This window comes from Herpailurus yagouaroundi, unplaced genomic scaffold (genome assembly GCF_014898765.1).
Source record: "Herpailurus yagouaroundi ecotype Mexico unplaced genomic scaffold, PumYag 141, whole genome shotgun sequence".
Taxonomy (NCBI): domain Eukaryota; kingdom Metazoa; phylum Chordata; class Mammalia; order Carnivora; family Felidae; genus Herpailurus; species Herpailurus yagouaroundi.
This window is the reverse complement of record NW_024412396.1, coordinates 1,424,427-1,446,946: the sequence shown is the minus strand read 5'-3', so window position 1 is coordinate 1,446,946 and position 22,520 is coordinate 1,424,427. Positions and strand designations below refer to the sequence as shown.

The 22,520-nt window shown below is 41.8% G+C and overlaps 1 protein-coding gene across 1 annotated transcript; it reads left to right on the top strand.

Annotated features, from left to right (window-relative positions):
- Positions 1-7,809: 7,809 nt before the first annotated feature.
- On the top strand, positions 7,810-22,453 carry METTL3 (methyltransferase 3, N6-adenosine-methyltransferase complex catalytic subunit). Its single transcript, XM_040476593.1, has 11 exons — positions 7,810-8,052; positions 16,166-16,383; positions 16,478-16,882; positions 18,013-18,188; positions 19,409-19,625; positions 19,851-20,038; positions 20,412-20,450; positions 20,635-20,743; positions 20,867-20,932; positions 21,072-21,184; positions 22,061-22,453. Exons 1-11 carry the CDS (start codon positions 7,953-7,955, stop codon positions 22,170-22,172), a joined length of 1,743 nt encoding a protein of 580 aa, XP_040332527.1. The 5' UTR covers positions 7,810-7,952; the 3' UTR covers positions 22,173-22,453.
- The last annotated feature ends 67 nt before the right edge of the window (positions 22,454-22,520 follow it).

The following is a 22,520-nucleotide window of genomic DNA, read 5'->3' as shown; positions in this document are numbered from 1 at the left end:
ATTCCTCTTGCCCCCACCAGGGCAGTAATGGTCCTCTTTAAAAGGTCCTGGAATCTTGTGAAGTCAACTGGGGAAGAAACAGCTTCTGCCTCTTTAATTCCTAGCAAAGCTTTGTTAAGTCTTTTTCTCCTTTCAGCCTATGGAAGGAGGTAGGTCACCAATCGTATTCTATGTACCTCCCCTACCCCCATCAGACATAGATAATGCCATTTAACTAATTAAACTAGACTTGCCCTCTCTTCACATGCCAGTTCCCATTATGGTAGCACCTGTCAGTAAGGCTTCTACTCATGGATACTTCCTCAGGCAGGTCAGCCCTGCACCTGACTGCCCACACCCCTCCTTCATCGCTCTCCTTTATTTTCCCTTCTGTCTCCTTTTTATTCTTCTTTTTACTCTCCTCTCCTGCTTTTTCTTCATTGACCTCTCTTACCTGCCAGCTTTTCTTTTTCCTTTTCTTTTTTCACCTTTAATTTATTCTGTCTCTTCTTAGGGCCTTTAGTTTCTTCATTCTTGTAGCCGCCTCCAACCCCCACCCTCAGAGGCCTCACCATTTCTCACTCTCAATTGCTTTTCATTTGATCATCTTTTTGGAAGGTGAATTAACTCTAACCTGCTGGATTGAGAATGTAAATAAATGCAGCTTGAGAAAACACTTTATATGGAATAAACAATAGTAAGTCCAGTTCCAACTGGATGGATGAAAAGCATTGCTATGAGAAGACCTAAGAGGCAGCTTTGCTCCTCCATTCAATTTCTGAGGATTTATTTTGTTTCAGAGATCAAGTGTCCAAAAGTAAATAAGACACTTCTGCCCCTGTGGGAGCTCAGTCTAGGATAAAGAAAAATATGAACATATTTTTATATGGTGGTGGTAAATAGATGCAAACAATGGCCTACAGGTTCCCAGACAGGGAAATAACTCATGATGCAAAGATGGAGAAGGGGGAGGGGGTGTATAATTCTTTTGAATTCAGCTTTCATAATAGCCACTCTCAAATATATAAACAACCCATACAACAACCTAAGGACAAATGCAGTTACGTTTAAGAACCTATATAAAATACCCCAAGTCCCCTTTGGCTGATCCAGAGATGTGCTGCTTCAGAGGGTCCCCTCCAGGGAAGAACTGGCTAGCTACCTAGCTGCAGGAAGCCTGACTCATTGACACTCTTCAACCTCCCGCCAAAGACTGAGCAAGATGGTGAATGATACAGGAGCTTAGCCATTTCCATGGAACATGGGACTCCAATGAACATTTTCAGTCTGATATTCCCCATTGGGCTGGCAGAGACTGTCAGTTCTGCCCCATAGTCTGACAGTTCTTCCTCCCCAATCCTGCTCTCCTCCCAACCCTCCCCGGCTTTTCCTTTTACAGGTATTACTCATTAAAGCTTTTGGAATCCTAATTCTGCCTCCACATCTGCTTCTCAGAGATTCAACCTGTATTATCCATGAAAAAGGCCTAGATGATATTGGCACATTTTCATCTTCCACAAACTGCTACTCCTGAGACTCTGGTTACCATCCCTGGAACTTAGTAAACCATGGAACATCTGTCTCCTGACCCTCGAGACAGACTTCACTAATATTACTCTCAAGTTGGCCCAACTCTGACTTTCCTTTTCCTTGTTTTTTTTATAACTGTTTAATTATTTTTTAATATCTTATTTTTTAAAAAAATTTAATGCTTATTTTTTAGAGAAAGAGAGAGAGCAGGGGAGGGGCAGAGAGAGAGGGAGACACAGAATACTAAGTGGGCTCCAGGCTCTGAGGTGTCAGCACAGAGCCTGATGCAGGGCTCAAACCTACCAACCATGAGATCATGACCTGAGCCGAAGTCGGATGCTCAACCAACTGAGCCACCCAAGAGCCCCTCAAAACTTAGTGTCTTAAACAGTAATTATATATTTGCCTGTAATTCCGTGGATTGTCTGGGAAGACCTCAGATAGGTTGACTTGTCTATGTTCCATGTAGTGAGCACTGAGATCACTCAGGCAGCTTTGATTTGGGCTGGAGGGTCCAAGATGGCTTTATTCACTTCTGGCCCTTCAGCTGAGTGGCATGAGTGTTGGAACCTCTTTCCTTATTGTATTTTCATCCTCCAGGGTCCCTTTCCCTTTAGTCTTCCGATCTCTAGGATCTCTCTCTCTCTCAATAAATGGACTTTCATGATATGCCCAGGTCTCCAAGAGGGTAAAAGCAGAAACTGTGAGCTTCAAGGCCTTTTTAGGCTTAGACTCCTAAACTCAAAGCATATCACTTCTGCCACATTCTGTGGCCAAAACTAGTCAGAAGTCTTTCTCGGATTCAAGAGGAGGGGCAATAGGCTTTACCTCTTAAAAGGAAAAGTGGCCGGGGCGCCTGGGTGGCGCAGTCGGTTAAGCGTCCGACTTCAGCCAGGTCACGATCTCACGGTCCGTGAGTTCGAGCCCCGCATCAGGCTCTGGGCTGATGGCTCAGAGCCTGGAGCCTGTTTCCGATTCTGTGTCTCCCTCTCTCTCTGCTCCTCCCCCGTTCATGCTCTGTCTCTCTCTGTCCCAAAAATAAATAAAACGTTGAAAAAAAAATTAAAAAAAAAAAAAAAAAGGAAAAGTGGCCAAGTCACTCCGCATAAGGGCAAGGGATGCAAGGCATTATGACTACCTCTGGAAGCAGGCTACCACAGTGGATATGAAGAAAAGTTAAGAAAGGTAGTGCATGTGGCACTCACCTGCTCACAACGAGGCTTACACTCTGTCTTGACAAGAAGAGTTCTGGATGAGGTTCCTTCCACTGTGCACTGCTCAGGATGGTAGGCAGACTGGCTACGAGTGGGCAGAAAATTGGTCATGAGGAGTCTAGAAAGAATCCCTCTATAAGCACATCATGCTGAGAGGCCCTCATATGTTCCTAAAATTTGCCTGATTTACTACTGTAATAATTTATCCAAAATGAATGTGAAAGCAAAGACTTCTGGAAGCTTCCCCTGATTTGGTTGAATTTCAGGAATACCTGTGCTACTTCTTTGGCTTCCTCTGTAAGAAGAGACAATCCAGGCCTTAGATATTGCAAATTCTACCAGGGATGGAATCTCTTCCACTAGAAAATCCTCCCTTTCTTAGACAAAAATGCTCATACTGTTTAGGGGTGAACCTGTGGAATCCCATCTTTGAGATGAATCAACTCTTTTTATCTTCTACAAGGCCATGTCCAGTACTCTCCCCCCACCAAGACTATTTAACTTCACAGCTATATAATTTCTGTATATTTTATTTCTGTGTGGTAAGGACCTTGAAAGAAAGTGATCTCATACCAAGTGAGGAATTCAGATTTGTGAACATGAACTCTTTTTTTTTTAGTTTAATTTTTTTTATTTACATCCAAATTAGTTAGCATATTGCAACAATGATTTCAGGAGTAGATTCCTTAATGCCCCTTGCCCATTTAGCCCATCCCCCCTCCCACTCCCCCTCCAGTAACCCTCTGTTTGTTCTCAATATTCATGAGTCTCTTATGTTTTGTCCCCCTCCCTGTTTTTTTTTTTATTATTTTTTTATGTTTATTTATTTTTGAGATAGAGAGAGACAGAGAATGAATGGGGGAGGGTCAGAGAGAGAGGGAGACACAAAATCCAAAGCAGTCTCCAGGCTCTGAGCTGTCAGCACAGAGCCTCCCTGTTTTTACATTATTATTGCTTCCCTTCCCTTATGTTCATCCGTTTTGTCTCTTAAAGTCCTCATATGAGTGAAGTCATATGATATTTGTCTTTCTCTGACTGACAAATTTCACTTAGCATAATACCCTCCAGTTCCATTCACGTAGTTGCAAATGGCAAGATTTCATTCTTTTTGATTGCCTAGTAATACTTCATTACGTATGTATACCACATCTTTATCCATTCATCCATCAATGGACATTTGGGCTCTTTCCATACTTTGGCTATTGTTGATAGTGTTGCTATAAACATGGGGGTGCACGTGTCCCTTCGAAACAGCACACCTGTATCCCATGGATAAATGCCTAGTAGTGCAATTGCTGGGTCGTAGGGTAGTTCTATTTTTAGCTTTTTGAGGAATCTCCATACTGTTTTCCAGAGTGGCTGCACCAGCTTGCAATCCCAGTGAGCAATGAACTCTTAACCAATTCTGTAATGTAGCAATAATGGTATTATCTTACTTTAGTAATGATACATGCGTCTAAACATAGGGCCACACAGGATACATCCCAAATGAAAGTACAGAAGCATCCCTTGTCAAATTTTAAAAAATATTTTTAATGTTTATTTATTTATTATTATTTAAAAAAATATTTATTTATTTATTTTTGAGAGAGAGACAGATCATGAATGAGGGAGGAGCAGACAGAGAGAGAGGGAGACACAGAATCTGAAGCAAGCTCCAGGCTCTGAGCTGTCAGCACAGAGCCAGACGTGAGACTCGAACCCACCAGCCATGAGATCATGACCTGAGCTGAAAGTCGGATGCTTAACCCACTAAGCCACCCAGGCACCCCTAATGTTTATTTATTTATTTATTTATTTATGAGAGAGAGAGAGATCGTGGGGAGGGGCAGAGAGAGAGGGTCACAAAGGATCCAAAGCGGGCTCTGTGCTGACAGCAGACAGCCTGATGTGGGGCTGGAACTCATGAACTGTGAGATCATGACCTGAACCAACGTCAGACACTCAACCCTCTGAGCTACTTAGGGGCCCCCCCCCCCCCGCCCCCGTCAACATTCTGGAGGGCAGTTGCTAGACCCAGGTCACTAAAGGAAGCAAAAACCCTTAGGTAGAGCAGTCAGTCCCCTTGAATAGTCTTTCATGATCTCACATTAGACAACTTTCTAAGAGTATTTCACCTAAGGAAGATTGCATTTTTGCTTTTAATTAACTGTAATCATGTGAATTAAATGTCCAGGCATGCTCATGTGAGCCCATATTCATTTCTGTGTCCTCTACTTCAAGGTTCACATACAAAGTTACTCAGCTCAAAAGATGGTGTACATTGCCTACCAAGTAAGTTAAATTGAGAAAATGAGATAGAAATGAATATTCTGATCACTACTAAATCACCACAGTACCTAGCACATAGTACTCAGTCAATAAATATTTGTTGAGTAAGTGGATGAAAATGCCACATACCAATACACATACATCTTTCTTCTCAATAACCCCCCTTCATATCCACCCCTTCCTTTCCATTACTATCCATAACCACCTTCTGAGTTAATTAAAGTCCCTACCATCAAACACTAGTTAAAACAGGCTACTAACTGTGGTGCCTGGCTGGCTCCATTGATTGAGCATGTGAATTTTTATCTAGGGTTTGTGAGTTCAAGCCCCATGTTGGGCATAGAGCCTACTTTAAAAAAAAAAAAAAAGACTACTATTTTCCCTGTCTCTAAACTTTTCCTCCTTCCCATCTCAATCCAACTAGAACACTAGATGAATCTTTAAAGAGCTGCCTATTCACAAACCGTAAAATGTTCCCTGCTGTATTCTGAATAAGTTGCATCTTCCTTACTAAGGTAACGTGTACATTTAACCATCTGGCCTCAAATTTGGAAACATAAATATCCTCCCAAGTTCTCTAACATAATTATGTTCTAACAAATTAATCTGGAATATCAAGACATACATCATGCTTTCCTAACTCTAGACCTTTGCTTTTTATCATGCTCTCAGGCTGGAATTCTCTCCTATAGCTTCACCTGTTGAAGCACTAGCTAGCAGTTATTCAAGCCTGAGCCTTTTTTATTTTTAAATTTTTTTTAAATTTTAAGTTGGCTCCACACCCAACATGGGACTTCAACTCATGACTCCAAGATCAAGAGTCACATGCTTTACTGACTGAGCCAGCCAGGTGCCCCTCAAGCCTAAGCCCTGACACCACCTTCTTTCCAATGCCTTTCCTGGGTCACCTGGGCTTGGTGTCCTCCTCTTCTCTGCAATCACATTTATTTTTAGAGTTTATGCTCATACTGCCTTATGCTGTAAAGATGGTTCAATATTAATAAGCTGGATCTTAGCTCCTTCACCAGACTAGGAACTCTTTGAAAACAGGAGCCATGCCTTTTCAAGCTATTCTTTCTGACACAGTGTTTGGCATCATGTATAGTTGATCCTTGAACAATGCAGGTGTTAGGGGAGACAACCTCTTCCCTGCCCTGTGCAATTGGTCGAAAATTTGTGTATAGCTTTTGACTCTTCCAAAACCGAACTACTAATAGCATGCTGTTGACCAGAAGCCTTACTGATGACAAATAGTTGGTTAACACGTGTTTTGTATGTTACATGTATTATATACCATATTCTTACAATAAAGTAAGCTAGAGAAAAGAAAATGTTATTAAAATCATGAGGAAGAGAAAACCCAATTACAGTACTGTAGTATATTTATATATATATAAAAAATTCCACATATAAGTGGGCCCATGCAGTTCACGGGTCAACTGTAGACACTTGACAAATCAGTGGTTCCCAAATGCTTCCATTCACAAGACCCCCATTAAAAACAAACAATAGGGTGCCTGGGTGGCTCAGTAGATTAAGGGTCAGACTTAGGCTTAGGTCATGATCTCACTTGATCCTGAGTTAGATCCCCACTTTGAGCTTTGTACTGACAGTGTGGAGCCTGCTTCGGATCCTCTGTCCCTCTCTCTCTCTCTGCCCCTCCCCTGCTCCTGCTCTTTCTCTCTCTCAAAAATAAACAAACAAACAACAAGGGCACCGGGATGGCTCAGGAGGTGGAGGGTGAGACTCTTGATCTCGGGGTTGTAAGTGCAAGCTCCATTTTTGGCGTAGAGATTGCTTAAAAGTAAAATCTTAAAAAAAAAAATTGTATTTAAGTTTATTACACTTACAGTAAAGTGCACATACCAAAATGTTTGGCTCATTCAATTTTCATAGACATACTCATGCAACTAGCCCCCAAAAGCCTCTCTAGTGCCCTCTTTTTGAGAACTGTATTTTAACGTATTGCACACAATATTGTAGACTAGGTATAACAATAGTGAGAACATGTATTTGTCGACTCCTTATAATATCTCTGCACCATCAGTCCTCCATTTCTTTCAAAGAAAGACACCTCCAGACACACACTCATGGACTGGAAGTCAATGTAATTAATAGTTGTATCTTTGTAAATGAATGCATGAAAACAGAAATCTGCAACACCTCCAGTATGTTAGTATCTAACCATCAAGAGGCTTTAGTTATTTTTCATTAAAAATTTTTTTTAATGTTTATTTATGAGAGAGATTGAGAGAGAGAGAGAGAGAGGCAGAGAGAGGGAGACACAGAATCCAGAGCAGGCTCCAGGCTCTGGGGTGTCAGCAGAAATTCACTAACTGGGAGATCATGATCTGAGCTTAAGTCTTAGCTTAACCGTCTGAGCCACCCAGGTGCCCCTAATTATTTCTCATTAACCTGGGGGCACCAGGCTGGCACAGTCAGTAGAGCATGTGACCCTTGATCTCCAGTCAGGAGTTCAAGCCCCACACTGGGTGCAGAAATTACTTAAAAGTAAAATCTTCAAAAGGATAAAAATAAAAATCTGTACTACGCTTGCTGTTCTATTTGCGCTTTTTTACATTATCGCCGTCTTAACTGGAAGGGTCAACGCACAGGATTCATCCCTTTATATTCAACATGGCCGCATGCGCATCTATAAGCAACATGGCCGTTCTGCCAGACACTAATATGGCAGCCACAGCCTCACGGCACCCGGAAGAACGAGAGAGCTCCGATAGAAAATATTTCCGCCATCCTGCCAACACCTAAGGTGGCTCTCATTTCAGCTTCAAAACGAGCGGGAAACGGGCAATAACTTCCCGTCCAGCGTATTCCCCAGATCTCTTTCCGGTTAGCCTGGGGGTGTCCGCGTGAGAACAGGAGATTTCCTGCTGCCGGGGCTGGGAGGTGCTAGTCCGCCGCGCCTGATTCGAGACGTGTCTGGGCTGAGAAACTAGAATGTCGGACACGTGGAGCTCTATCCAAGCCCACAAAAAGCAGCTGGACTCGCTGCGAGAGAGGCTGCAGCGGAGGCGGAAGCAGGACTCGGGGCATTTGGGTGAGGCGCGGGGCTGTCCGGGCGGATACTTAGCCAGGGAGGGTGGGAGGGAACCCTGGCGAAAAAGAGCTCCCGAGTCGGTGCCCTTCCCCCGGAGTCCATTTATTTAATGCCTGGTACATCAGTACTCTCCTCGCCCTGAGCAGCACAGATGCTTCGTCCTCCTGGACATGGTCGCGGTTCCGTTCGCGGGCCTTGTTTCTTCCAGTTCACTTTCTTGGGACGGAAGCCTGGTCCCCACCCCCGTCCGCTTGGCCGACTCCTCTGAAGTCCGCGAGAACATTGGCTTTGCTAGGCCTCTCAGCCCCCTATCCCATGAAGCAGTAAGTCCCCCTTTTTTGTTGCTCCTATGGCGCTTTGTTCTTCCCTGCGTTACAGCGACTGCTTTGTCGTGGTCATTTCTTTGCCACTGTGGGCTCCGTGAGAGCAAGGTCCGAACCTTTGTACCCACAGTGCTTACCTCAGTGACCCTCACAGAGTTGCTAAATGAGTAGAGGAACTGGTATGGTCTTAGCCATTTACATCCCAAGCAGATATCTGGAAACATTTATTTTCGGGTTTTACACGTTTTCTCTCTTCCTGTTGCCCGCTATGTCACAGTCCTAAAACTTGAAGGAACCTCCGATGATTGTCCAGTTTTATCTACCCCCACCCCAGCACAAGCCCTGGCTTATTTAAGGCAAATCAGTTAACGAGATCTACAAGGATAGTCCATGTCACCCTTGTGGTACTTTGTTCCAATGTTTATTTGTATACTGGAGTCGATCTCTAAATCTTGTCTTGGTACATATTAGGTCCCTGTACTCATGTTCTGGCCCTTGGAACTAGAAGATGTCCTGTCAGGACACTCACACCATAATAAACAAACATCTATGGAGTATTTACAGTGTGCATAAGTCTAGTTAGACAAATATAAGTAACACATTGTTCCTGCCCTCAAGGGGTTTAAAATGTAGTTGGGGTTAAAGGATCGATACGTCTAAAAAGTCAGAACTTAAATGTGATATATGTAAAATGCTGAATGAATGAGTCCACAATAAGTACAGGGAAGGGAAGAGTAAGGAGTCGGGTTTAGTCAGTAAAGACATGAAAGGAATTAGCACTTGAGATTTGATCTTGATGGTTGTATAAGACTTAGATAATTAAAGAGAAATTAAGAGGGCCGGGCAAGTAGAGGAAGAATTACAAGTCATATGATCAGGGATTAATTAGTAGTCAATTTTATTATTTATGTATTTATAAATGTTTATTTCTTTATTTACGAGAGAGACAGTGGGAATGAGCAGGGGAGGGGCAGAGGCAGAAAGGGAGAGAGAGATTCTGCACTGACATCATGGAGCCCCATGCAAGGCTCAAACTCACTAACTGAGATCATGACCTGAACTGAAACCAAGAGTCAGTAGCTTAACTGACTGAGCCACCCAGGCGCCCCTAATCGTCAATTTTAAATTCAACTTCACTTTCCATGGTAATAACCATACTTTGGTATTAACCAAACTTTGTGCCATATGCAAACCTAACTACTAGAATGTCGATATTTCATACAGGTTCTTGCTAAACATGTTTAATAATTTTGACAAGAGTGTATTCTCTCTTGAATGTAAGTATTCTTTTTTTGGATGTAAATATCTCATACACCCACTTAATAATATATGATTAAGATTCCTAGTACATCTGCCTGATAATATGGTTAAGATAAAATATTTTAAAGTTTGTGCTTTCACTGTTCCTTCTTTGAATTATTTTGGTTATTACAAAGAATTGATTTGAGCAATAAGATTCTTAGGAAAACATCATGAGACACACTCTATTTGTTTACTAATCAATTTTTCATGTAAGATATAACCAAAGTCTTGCTAAAAATTCAGATCATTCTGTTCTTTTCTCACAGGAAATAAAAATTTTCTTAACTACCTCTTGATTTTTATAGCATTACTGAAATCTGGTACCTAATTGTTTACTACTAAGCTCAATGAGAAAAGGCAAGGATAACCACGACCTGAAATGTATCCATATCATTAACAAATACAAAATACCATGGACAAAGAATTACTGGGAGACTTTCCTGAGTTTGGCAGTTTTTTATGTTTATTTATTTTTTTGAGAGAGAGCAGGGGATAGAGATGGGCAGAGAAAGAGGGAGAGAGAATCCCCAGCAGACTCTGTGCTGTCCCCACCGAGCCTGATTCTGGGCTCAGTCCCATGACTATGAGATCATGACTTGAGCTGAAATCGAGTCAGATGCTTAACCGACTGAGCTACTCAGGTGTCCTAGTTTGGCATTTTTATTTTTATTTTAAATTTTTAAAAATGCTTATTTATTTTTGAGAGAGAGAGAGAGAGAGACAGGGTGCAAGCGGAGCGGGGGTAGAATGAAAGGGAGACACAGAATCTGAAGCAGGCTCCAGGCTCTGAGCTGTCAGCACAGAGCCCAATGTGGGGCTCCAACTCAGGAACCATGAGATCATGACATCATTGGAAGTCGATGCTTAACTAACTGAGCCACCCAGATGCCTCTAGTTTGGCATTTTTTAAGTACTTTTTTTTTTTCCAATTGTGGCATAAAACTTAAAATTTACCGTCTTAACCGTGTACAGCTCAGTGGCTTGACATATATTCACATTATGGTGCAACCAATCTCCAGAACTTTTTCATCTTGCAAAACTGAAATTCTGTACCCATTAAACAATAACTTTCTATTTCTCCTTCTGCCCAGTCCCTGGCAACCATCATTCTACTTTTTGTTTCTGTGAGTTTGACTGCTCTAGACACCTCATGTAAACAGAATCATGAAATATGTGTCTTTCTGTGACTGGCTTATTTCACTTAGCATAATATCCATAAGGTTCATCCTATTGTAGCATGTGTCATAATTTCTTTTGAAAGCCAAAGAAAAGTCCATTGTATGTCTGTACAGTGTTTATTCATTTATCTGGTGGTGGATACTTGGGTTGCTTCTAACTTTTGGCTATTGTGAATAATGCTGTTGTGAGTATTGGTGTACAAATATCCCTTCAAGATCCAGCTTCAGATTTTTTGGGTATGTATCCAGAAGTGGAGTTGCTGGATCATATGGTAATTCTATTTTCAGTTTTTTGAGGAACCACCACATTGTTTTCCGTAGAAATAATGTACAGCTTTTGGAAATGAAGATTATTACCGTGAATACGTTTTTATTATATTTTAATTGAAACAAAATGGACTTGGCCAGGCTTAGAACATGGTAAATATATGAACTGCTCAATATATTTCATCAGTGGGATTGAAGATGTGCATATAGATGTTAACATAGTTTAGCAAATTAGTAGACTGGCTATGTATAATTAATGACAGTATAATTTACATACAATGTTATATTACTAGACTGGCCATATTTTTAGGTCTTTGAGCTAATAGTATTTTGTTTATCATCAGTGGAGCTTTTAACCCAAGAGTAAGCTCAAGTATTATGTATTACTTTGTTGAACACAGCACATAGAAATTTTCATTGGGTTGGAGGCAGAGTATTAACATACTTGCCAGCATAGTGGAAGCACTCAGTAAATGTACTGAAATAGTAACTGAACAAATACTTTCTGAAGGAGTTGTAATCCAGGGGTTCTTAGTCATTTTCTGCCAGTAAACCATTTTAAGAATGACAAAACATTGGAGCCTTTTCCTCAAATGAGTATATACATGCAAGAATTTGCATGTGACTTCAGGAAATTCAATATTAAACATGAGCCTCTCCTCCCAATAACCTTAAAAGGTATTTTCAGCTCTAATGTCTTGAATGCCATGAAAAGAATACTGCCAGGAAGTGTTACTAACACAAGGATTCATAATCAGAATCATGTCACCAGCTTACTTTTTAGAGGAGCAAGTATTAGGGGCGCCTGGGTGGCTCAGTGGGTTAAGGGTCTGACTTCGGCTCAGGTCATGATCTTACAGTTGGTGGGTTTGAGCCCTACTCACATGCTGTGAGTGCGCAGAGCGTGATTCAGGGCTCCATCTCACAAGCTGTGAGATCATCACCTGAGCTGAAATCAAGAGTTGGATGCTTAACCAACTGAGCCACCCAGGCTCCTCTTTAAACATTTTTTTAAAATGTTTATTTATTTTGAGAGAGAGAGAGAGAGAGACCATGAGCAGGGGAGGGGCAGAGTGAGGGAAAGAGAGAATCTCAAGCAGGCTCCACGCCCAGCACAGAGCCTGACTAGGGGCTTGATGTGAGATCAAGACCTGAGTTGAAATCAACAAGAGTTGGACCCTTAACCAACAGAGCCACCCAGGAGCCCCTATTTTTAATATCTTTCTTAAGGTGGTTTAAAAAAAAGGTGTAATAGGGATTATCTATAAGGAGCTTAGGCTTTTTAAATATTTCATTTATTTATTATTATTTTGTTACATCTTTTTTATTTTTTATGTTTATTTATTTGTTTTAATATTTATTTTTGAGGGGCACCTGGTGGCTCAGTTGGTTGAGCATCCGACTTTGGCTCAGGTCATGATCTCGCAATCTGAGTTCGAGCCCCAAGTCTGGCTCTGTGCTGACAGCTCGGAGCCTGGAGCCTGCTTCAGATTCTGTGTCTCCCTCTCTCCCCCTTCCCCCACTCATGCTCTGTCTCTGAATCTGTCTGTCTCTCTCTGTTATAAATAAATAAACATTTAAAAAAATTTAATATTTATTTTTGAGAGAGAGAGAGACAAAGTGTGAGCAGGGGAGGGGCAGAGAGAGAGGGAGACACAGAATCTGAAGCAGGCTTCAGGCTCTGAGCTGTCAGCACAAAGCCCGATGCAGGGCTTGAACCCATGGACCACGAGATTATGACCTGAGCTGAAGTTGGACACTTAACCAACTGAGCCACCCAGATGCCCTGTTAGGGCTTTTTTTAAAAAACAAATCTCTTACTAATGAAGCAGCATATGTAAGGTACCTGGCACAAAGTTTGAATATGAATTAAGGGGGAGAGGTAAGGGATAATTTATGGCTTACCTAAAATATTCACCATTGCAGAGTTACATAACAAAGGACCTATATACTGAGTATTGTTTGAAAACTTAACTACATCTGGAGACTCACTGTCCTCTCCTTTCCTTTCTGAATCTCCTGGACACTCTATCTGCTCTCTCTCTGTGTCTTCAATAAACTCTGTTCTCACTTTCAGAAAAACCAAAAAAAAAAAACCCAAAAAACTCACCTATATCTTCCTTTAGCCCCATGTTCTATAATCAGAGTTTTTGGTTTAGTAACTTATATGATTTGCTCCCTTTGGCATACTCTGTGAGTTAAAAATGTATAATGGGTTATATTTGTATACAGTGTATAAAACAAAAATATGAGTTATATCAGTATATAATATATAAAACAATTTGTGGATGTAATGCCTGAAATCCTAATTTTAAAATACCTTGTGTGTCCTCTGCCTTAATATTTATCATTGATTGTGCTTAGTTAGGTTGCTTAATGAAAGAAATTTTTGGTTACTTCAAAAACTTTTAAAGCTTAACTGATTTTTTTGAAAAAAGTCTCAGTCTGTTAAGCATCTGACTTCAGTTCAGGCCATGATCTCACAGTTTGGGTCCTGTGTTTTGTTCATGAATTAGAGCCCCATGTCGGGATCTCTGCTGTCCGTTGAGGAGCCTGCTTCAGGTTCTCTGTCCCCCCCTCTCTGCCCCTTCCCTGCTCATGCTCTCTCTTTCTTTGTCAAAAATAAACATTAAAAAAGAAAAAGCTCAGCATATTATCCTAGTGTAAATTGTAATTGGGGTATTTTATTTCAAATTTACTGGATTCCTTGAATCGCTGAATCCCAAGGACTTCACTAGTTTAATCCTGTTCAGTGCAGAAATTTTGCCCTTAGGCTTCCAAGTAAGCTAATAATAATTGTCGCTTTTATTTCTTCTTTCTTTCATTTATTTTTTTTGAATGTTTGTTTTTGTTTTTGAGAGGGGCTCGAATTCTCAAACTATGAGATCATGACCTGAGCTGAAGTCAGACACTCAATTGACAGCCGCCGAGGCGCCCCTTTCTTTCTGAAGTATTTTTAGCTTAAGTTCCTTGCTCTTCAATTATTTCTCATCTAGACCTTCAAAGTGCTTCAATGGTCCTTCCATGTATACATATCTCTTTGCCAAACAAAACAAAGGACTTGTATCAGTTTATCTGGCAAAAGTTCTACTCTCCAAGATTCAGCAGAACATAAAGGAATCATAAGCAAAGTAAGGAAAGTTCTGTGAGTTATTTAACATTTCCGGGTAGTATGGAATTGTGAAGTCTGTTTTCTAAATAGATTATAACTTATTTTTACATAAAATGTATCCTAGCAAGGTGTTTGGTATAGTTCAGCTCCATTTACCTTGGAATTTAAAAAAAAAATTTTGTTTTTAATGTTTGTTTATTTTTGAGAGAGACAGAGCACATGTGGGGGAGGGGCAGAGAGAGACGGAAACAAAATCCGAAGCAGGCTCCAGGCTCCGTGCTATCAACACAGAGCCTAAAGTGGGGTTTGAACCCACAAACTGTGAGATCATGGCCTGAGCCAAGTCGCTTAACCGACTGTGCCACCCAGGCACCCCCCACCCTTGGAATTTCTGAGTCAAATTTTACTAAAAATTCCATTAGAGTAAAAATGTTTAAGTAACTTAAATATTTCTAAATGTAAAATAATGACCCGCTTATATCTTATATTTAATTTAACAGAGTTCTGATACAGGTCCTGAGTTTGGTATTTCATCTGTATTTTTTTTTTTTCCCCTAAAGATTTTATTTTTAAATAATCTCTTCAGGGCGCCTGGGTGATCCAGTGGGTTGAGGTTCTGACGCTTGATTTCAGCCCAGATCATGATCTCATGGTTCATGGGTTGAAACCCTGCGTTGGGCTTTGTGCTGACAGTGTGGAGCCTGCTTGGGATCCTCCCTCTTCCTCTGGCTGTGCCCCTCTCTCACTTGCATGTGCACGTGCACACACTCTCTCTCAAAAATAAATTAATAAACTTAAAAAGAAAGTAATTTCTGCACCCAGCGTGGGGCTTGAACTCACAACTCCCAGATCAAGAATTGCATGCTCTACTGGCTGAGCCAACCAGATGCTCCCATCTGTATTTTAACTAAATAATCATAGATTTTAAGCTTTCCTAAAGGTAATATTTTGTCCTGATTTGAGTTCTTAAGTCCTACTAAGGTTATGATGGCTACCCAGCTTGTGAAATAGTAAGGTAAGTGATAGAAATACAGTCAGGAAGTATCATTTGGTGACCAGGGTGTCACAAAATTTTATAAGATTTTTGTATTTGAGTGTTATAGGTCACATGCTAGGGGCGCCCGGCTGGCTTAGTCAGTAGAGCATGCAATTCTTGATCTCAAGGCTGTAGGTTTGAGCCCCATATTGCGTGTAGAAGTTAATTAATAAAATCTTTAGGGGCGCCTGGGTGGCACAGTCGGTTAAGCGTCCGACTTCAGCCAGGTCACGATCTCGCGGTCTGTGAGTTTGAGCCCCGTGTCAGGCTCTGGGCTGATGGCTCAGAGCCTGGAGCCTGTTTCCGATTCTGTGTCTCCCTCTCTCTCTGCCCCTCCCCCATTCATGCTCTGTCTCTCTCTGTCCCAAAAATAAATAAACGTTGAAAAAAAAAAAAAGTCACTTTCTTATCCTCAACACTGTCATTTTATATACCCTCTGATGTCCAGTGGCCTTGATTCATTAAAATTCAAACTCCATTCCTCAAAAGATTGGATCACAGTTTTTAGGTTGTTGAAAATATTCCTGGCTTTTAAATTTGGGTTCATTATATCAGTTATCATTTAGAGTGATTAAAGGGAGGTGGTATGGACATAGAAATCTACCATGCTGCTAATTTTTTTTGAAACACAGCAGGGACAGGAATTAGGAAAACACCTCTCACTCAGTAGAGGAAAGGTAAGAGGTTCCCAGAAAATTCAGGATTATCTTGACAAAGCAGTGAACACTTGAGTATGATTGAAGAAAGGTTATCTAGTGCTAAATTTGGTCAGAGGATTTTCTACATGAAATGAAAGAACTGTGTGCTGTGACTATTGGAGCATTGGACTCCTGAGGAATGTATAGGCCTACCGTGGTTGCCCTTTTTCATGTTCTTCACTTTTCTTCATTCCCAGATCTACGAAATCCAGAGGCAGCACTGTCTCCCACCTTCCGCAGTGACAGTCCAGTGCCTGCTGCACCCACTTCTGGTGGCCCTAAGCCCAGTACAGCTTCAGCAGTTCCTGAACTAGCTACAGACCCTGAATTAGAGAAGAAATTGCTGCACCACCTCTCTGATCTGGCCTTAACATTGCCCACTGATGCTGTGTCCATCCGTCTTGCCATCTCCACGGTAATGACCTGATAAGACAGGGTTGGGATGTACCACTTCTTTTCTTCAGTTCATGGTCAGTGTTCTATTGCCTTCCTTTCCTCTCCTTCCCTAGCCAGATGCCCCTGCCACTCAAGATGGGGTGGAAAGCCTGCTACAGAAGTTTGCAGCTCAGGAGTTGATTGAGGTAAAACGAGGTCTCTTACAAGATGATGCACATCCCACTCTTGTGACCTATGCTGATCATTCCAAGCTCTCTGCCATGATGGGCGCTGTGGCAGAAAAGAAGGGCCCTGGGGAAATAGCAGGAACTATCACAGGGCAGAAGCGGCGTGCAGAGCAGGACTCAACCACGGTAGCTGCTTTTGCCAGCTCTTTGGCCTCTGGTCTGGCCTCTTCAGCATCAGAAGCAACCAAGGAGCCAGCCAAGAAATCAAGGAAACATGCTGCCTCAGATGTTGATCTGGAGATAGAGAGCCTTCTGAACCAACAGTCTACTAAGGAACAGCAGAGCAAGAAGGTAGGGGTAGATGGAAAAGCTTTCACACATACATGTTTTTGTTTTTTAAGATTTTATTTTTAAGTAATCTTTACACCCATTATGGGGCTTGAACTTAAAACTGCAAGATCAAGAGTTGTATGCTCTACCGACTAAGCCAGCGAGACACCCCTCACACATACACTTTGAATTATAGTTTTCATTGGGAGGGTTTTACCCCTAGGGCAAGCAAGGTGCAGTTCTTAGAGTTGAGGGTTTAGAATAGTGGTTCTCAACTGGGGATAATTTTGCCCCCCACTTTACTCCCCCCAGAGAACATTTGACAATGTCTGGAGACATTTTGGTTGTCACAACACAGAGGAGTGCTACAGGCATTCTAGTGGGTAGAGACAAACAATGTTGCTAAGCATCCTACAATCATAGTAGGATAATCCCCACACAACAAAGAATTACTTAGCCCCAAATGTCAGCAATGCCATTGTTGAGAAACTGATTTAGAGGATGTTTGTCATTGGATCTATTTGGAAGAATCATCAGATCAAGAGAAGAGGAATCCAAATTTAGAAATAGAGGGAGATGAATGGAGATGAATACTGGAAGGTAGTTACATGGACTATTAATAAATATGGAAACAGATGATTAAAGAGTGTGACCACAGTTACTGTGGTTCTGATATAAATATCAGACCCAAATGAGTTCTTATCCATTTACTACTTCTAGCTGTGTGAATCTGAACAAGTTAACTTCTCTTGAGCCTTAGTCTTCATCTGTAACGTAAGGATAACCAGAGTACCTCCCTTCTAGAATTGTTGCAAAGACTGAGCTAAACAGTAAAGTGCTTAGCACTGTGTGTTGATTATAAAATATAAGTGGTTTTGGTGGGAAGGATTGCTTTCCTGGAGAAGGGAAGTTAGCTTAATGCTTAGCAGTAGGAACCAGGCTTCTTATATTTTAATTTCATCCCAAATGTGGATTTGTGAGAAAGAACTGAACCCATGACAAATCTCTTCTCCTAGGATTCTAGTTTTCCCATTTTAGGTTAGCTCATTCACCCCTTACAACAGGACATTTGTCAGGTAGAATTTGGAGAGGTGGTTTAGGGATCATTTTATCTGCAAACCCTTTTAAGTCCAAGGCTTCTTCTGTCACAGGTCAGTCAGGAGATCCTCGAGTTACTAAATACAACAACAGCGAAGGAACAATCCATTGTTGAAAAGTTTCGCTCACGAGGTCGGGCCCAAGTACAAGAGTTTTGTGACTATGGAACAAAGGAGGAGTGCATGAAAGCCAGTGATGCTGATCGACCCTGTCGCAAGCTGCACTTCAGGTCTCTTGGGAGGGGGAGAGGTGGGGTTGGTCTCCTGGAAGCAGTCATCCATTTTCAGGACGTTCCTTTCTGTTACTGGGATTCTGTCTTTAATCCTATTATTCAATTTTTTTTTTTTTTAATGTTTGTTTATATTGAGAGACAGTGGGGGAGGGGGACAGAGAGAGAGGGGGGTGGGGAGAGAATCCCAAGCAGGCTCCACACTGTCAGCACAGAGCCGCAGTATCACCACCTGAGCTGAAATCAAGAGTCCAACACTTCACCAACTGAGCCATCCAGGTGCTCCTGTTATTAAATGGTTTTAATGATTTGTCTTAGACCCCCCAGATTCTGAAGGTATGCTTTCAGAAGTAGTGTTCTGTGGGAGGGAACACAGACTGCACTCCCAAATAGATGTGAGATTTTTAAAAAATGCCCCTTTCCTGGGGCGCCTGGGTGGCGCAGTCGGTTAAGCGTCCGACTTCAGCCAGGTCACGATCTCGCGGTCCGTGAGTTCGAGCCCCGCGTCGGGCTCTGGGCTGATGGCTCAGAGCCTGGAGGCTGCTTCAGATTCTGTGTCTCCCTCTCTCTCTGCCCCTCCCCCATTCATGCTCTGTCTCTCTCTGTCCCAAAAATAAATAAACGTTGAAAAAAAAAAATTTTAAAAAATGCCCCTTTCTTGCAATAGGAAGGCAACTCTTGAGCCCCATTGAAAGTTCTCTGGGAGGAGGATGATCTTAGGAGAAATAGGAACCTGGGCTCTTAGGTCGGCATTTTATGCAGCTCTAATCAGCAAGCCCTTCCTTCCTATTGTAAAATAAGAAAGTTGTCTTTGCCCAGAGAGGAATTAAAACTCTTTAGTGTGAATTATGGATTTCCATATCACCTGCCTTTTTTCTCTGAAAACTTAGAGGAAGCTCTAAAAATAAAATTAGGAGAGGGTAATAAAAGACAAGAGTTTGAAACAATTTGGAACTTGACCTATGGGATCTAATTCTGGAACACCATCTTTTTTTAATGTTTATTTTTGAGAGAGAGAGTATGAGCAGGAGAGGGGCAGAGAGAGGGAGACAGAGGATCTGAAGCGGGCTCTACGCTGACAGCACAGAGCGTGATGCGGGGGCTTGAGCTCATGAACTGTGACATCGTGACCTGAGCTGAAGTCGGACATTTAATCAACAACCGTCCAAGTGCCCCTGGAACACGGTCTTGATTCTCATTCTCCCTTTCTGTTTTCCCAGACGAATCATCAATAAACACACTGATGAATCATTAGGTGACTGCTCTTTCCTTAACACGTGTTTCCACATGGATACCTGCAAATACGTTCACTATGAAATTGATGCTTGCATGGATTCTGAGGCTCCTGGGAGCAAAGACCATACACCTAGCCAGGAGCTTGCTCTTACACAGAGTGTCGGAGGTGACTCGAATGCAGATCGACTCTTCCCTCCTCAGGTACCTGTCTGCTCAGAAAACTATTTTCAACTTAGGAACTTGTATGAGTAGGGCAGCCATCCATGTAGGAAAAGCAGGTATAATCAGCAGTCTATCTTGCTGATTGGGAATGGTGTGGGATATACATATTTATAAGGGAATAGGAAAATCAAATGGAAAAGAGGGACTGGGGCCATGAATCTCAGAGTGAAGGAAGGAAAGATGACCAAATACCACCTCATGCAGTGGATCTGTTGTGATATCCGCTACCTGGACGTCAGTATCTTGGGCAAGTTTGCAGTTGTGATGGCTGACCCACCCTGGGATATTCACATGGAGCTGCCCTATGGGACCCTGACAGATGATGAGATGCGCAGGCTCAACATACCAGTACTTCAGGATGATGGCTTTCTCTTCCTCTGGGTCACAGGCAGGTAATGCAGTTCAAAGATATGTAGGTATGGGCAGATGTAGTACAGAGTGAGTTCTGGGTGGGGATAAAATCCTGGGTTTTCCTAGCCTGGCTATTAAATGTATGACTAAGTTGGCCTTTTTTTCCTGAGACCCTAATTCCTGTTTAACACAAATGATACCTCGAATTCTGTTTAATTTTACATTTGTTCCTTGTGAAAGGTAAGGCCTTTGAGAGTAGATACTGTTTCATCTTTTCACTCTTCGATCCATCCTGTTGCCCTAATGGTGTCTTGCATGTAAATGTTTACTGAATATCTACTGAAAACACTTAAGATACCTTGAAGGGATAAATATATATGGGCATGGAAGTAGCTGTTTAACCTTTCTTTTTAGGGCCATGGAGTTGGGCAGAGAATGTCTGAACCTGTGGGGGTAAGTAGTGATCATTGTTGTGTTGCTTTCTTTTGAAGGAAATAAAAATGTAATTGCTGTAGTTGAGATGTGTTCCCTTCTCCAAGTATTCCCTGTGAGTCTTTGCCTTTGTAGAGCAGATGGTACTACCCCTAAACTGTGAAAGCCTGATTAAAGCCCTGGTTCTCTTTCGTATATTCCACAGTTATGAACGGGTAGATGAAATTATCTGGGTGAAGACAAATCAACTGCAACGCATCATCCGGACAGGCCGTACGGGTCACTGGTTGAACCATGGGAAAGAACACTGCTTGGTGAGCGACAAGGGGGCCCAAGTACAAGAGGTGGAACAAAAAGGGAAATTGGTTGGACTTCTTATTGAGGAAAAGTTCAAATGCTGTGGTATCATAAGGTAATATGTTTTTTGTGGTGAGCAGGTTGGTGTCAAAGGAAATCCCCAAGGCTTCAACCAGGGTCTGGATTGTGATGTGATCGTAGCTGAGGTATGTGCTTCTCCAGGCATCCAGACCTTCCATGTTATTCAAGTCAGGGGTGTTTCAGGTTTTCTTATTTGATCATAAACGAAAAGGGCTAGAATTGGAATCTCTGGTAACCTAAAAGTAACTTGGACCTTGTTCCTAGGTTCGTTCTACCAGTCATAAACCAGATGAAATCTATGGCATGATTGAGAGACTATCCCCTGGCACTCGCAAGATTGAGTTGTTTGGACGACCACACAACGTGCAGCCCAATTGGTAAGGCGACCAGAGACCTGCTAGCCCTCAAGGGCCAAAGTGTTTATGGTCAAGGACACATATTAGTAGAACTTCACCTCATATGCCACTTGTCTAAATATAGACTTCAGAGGATTCATAAGCCACCTGAGCTTGTATTTAAACTGTTTGGTTTTTTTATTAAAAAAAATTTTTTTTAATGTTTATTTTTGAGAGAGAGAGAGAGAGAGACAGAGCATGAGTGGGTGAGGGGCAGAGAAAGAGATACAGTAGGCTCCAGGTTCTGAGCTGTCAGCACAGAACCCAACGTGGGGCTCAAACTCATGAAACAGGAGATCATGACCTGAGCGCAGTTGGGCGCTTAACCAAGTGAGCCACCCAGGTGCTCCTGTATTTAAACTGTTTTATGGGGCTTCTGCAACATTCACTGGAAACCCATCAGGTTTTAGGACTCAAACCACTGCTCTCCAGGGTGCCCACTAAAGATCTTCCTCAATTATTCTACGAGATATATTGAACCTGCCCCCTGGTGGTTAAGAATCCATTTAATCTGTCAACAGTTTTAATATCTTTCATCTTGTTAGTAGAGCCTTGAAAGATATGCTGCTAGTGTTTTACTTATCCGAAGAATACTCACTGGCAGCAACTCTGTGAATTAGCTGTTCTTACTATTAACTCTTAAGTATTACAGATCCAGCCTGTTTTGACACCAGAATCTGTGCCCAATTCCTAACCAGTCGTACTACCATATACTATTCTAGTATTAAAGTCTTAAAAGAATTGACATGAATGTTTGATGAAATTATAGGCAGCCTTAATAAAAGGTATGCATCTTTTAACAATATTAAGCCTTTTAATTCCAGGATGTTTTGGTTTGCCCCTTTATCCTTGCTTCAGGATCACCCTTGGAAACCAACTGGATGGGATCCACCTACTAGATCCAGATGTGGTTGCCAGGTTCAAGCAAAGGTATCCAGATGGTATCATCTCTAAACCTAAAAATCTATAGACGCACTTCTTACAGAGCTGAGCATCTACAGCCATGGCTCTGCAGGCTGTACCTGAAGAGTAATATTTGTACAATAGCTTTTTTCCTTATTTAAATAAAAGTTTGTATTGTAGTTGGGATTTCAAGGTCAAAATCTGGCTCTTCAACTTAACAGTGTGTGATCTTGTGTAACTTACCTCAGTATTATAAGTAAGCTGGGAATACTACCTACCTCACTGGGTTGTTGTAAGGGTTCAAACTAAATCAATGTATGGATAGAAAGCATTAAAATGTTGATTATACTGCATAGGATCAAAGTGATTAGCAGTTAGTACTACGTGAACATCGTAATCAAGAAGGGGGTTCTCT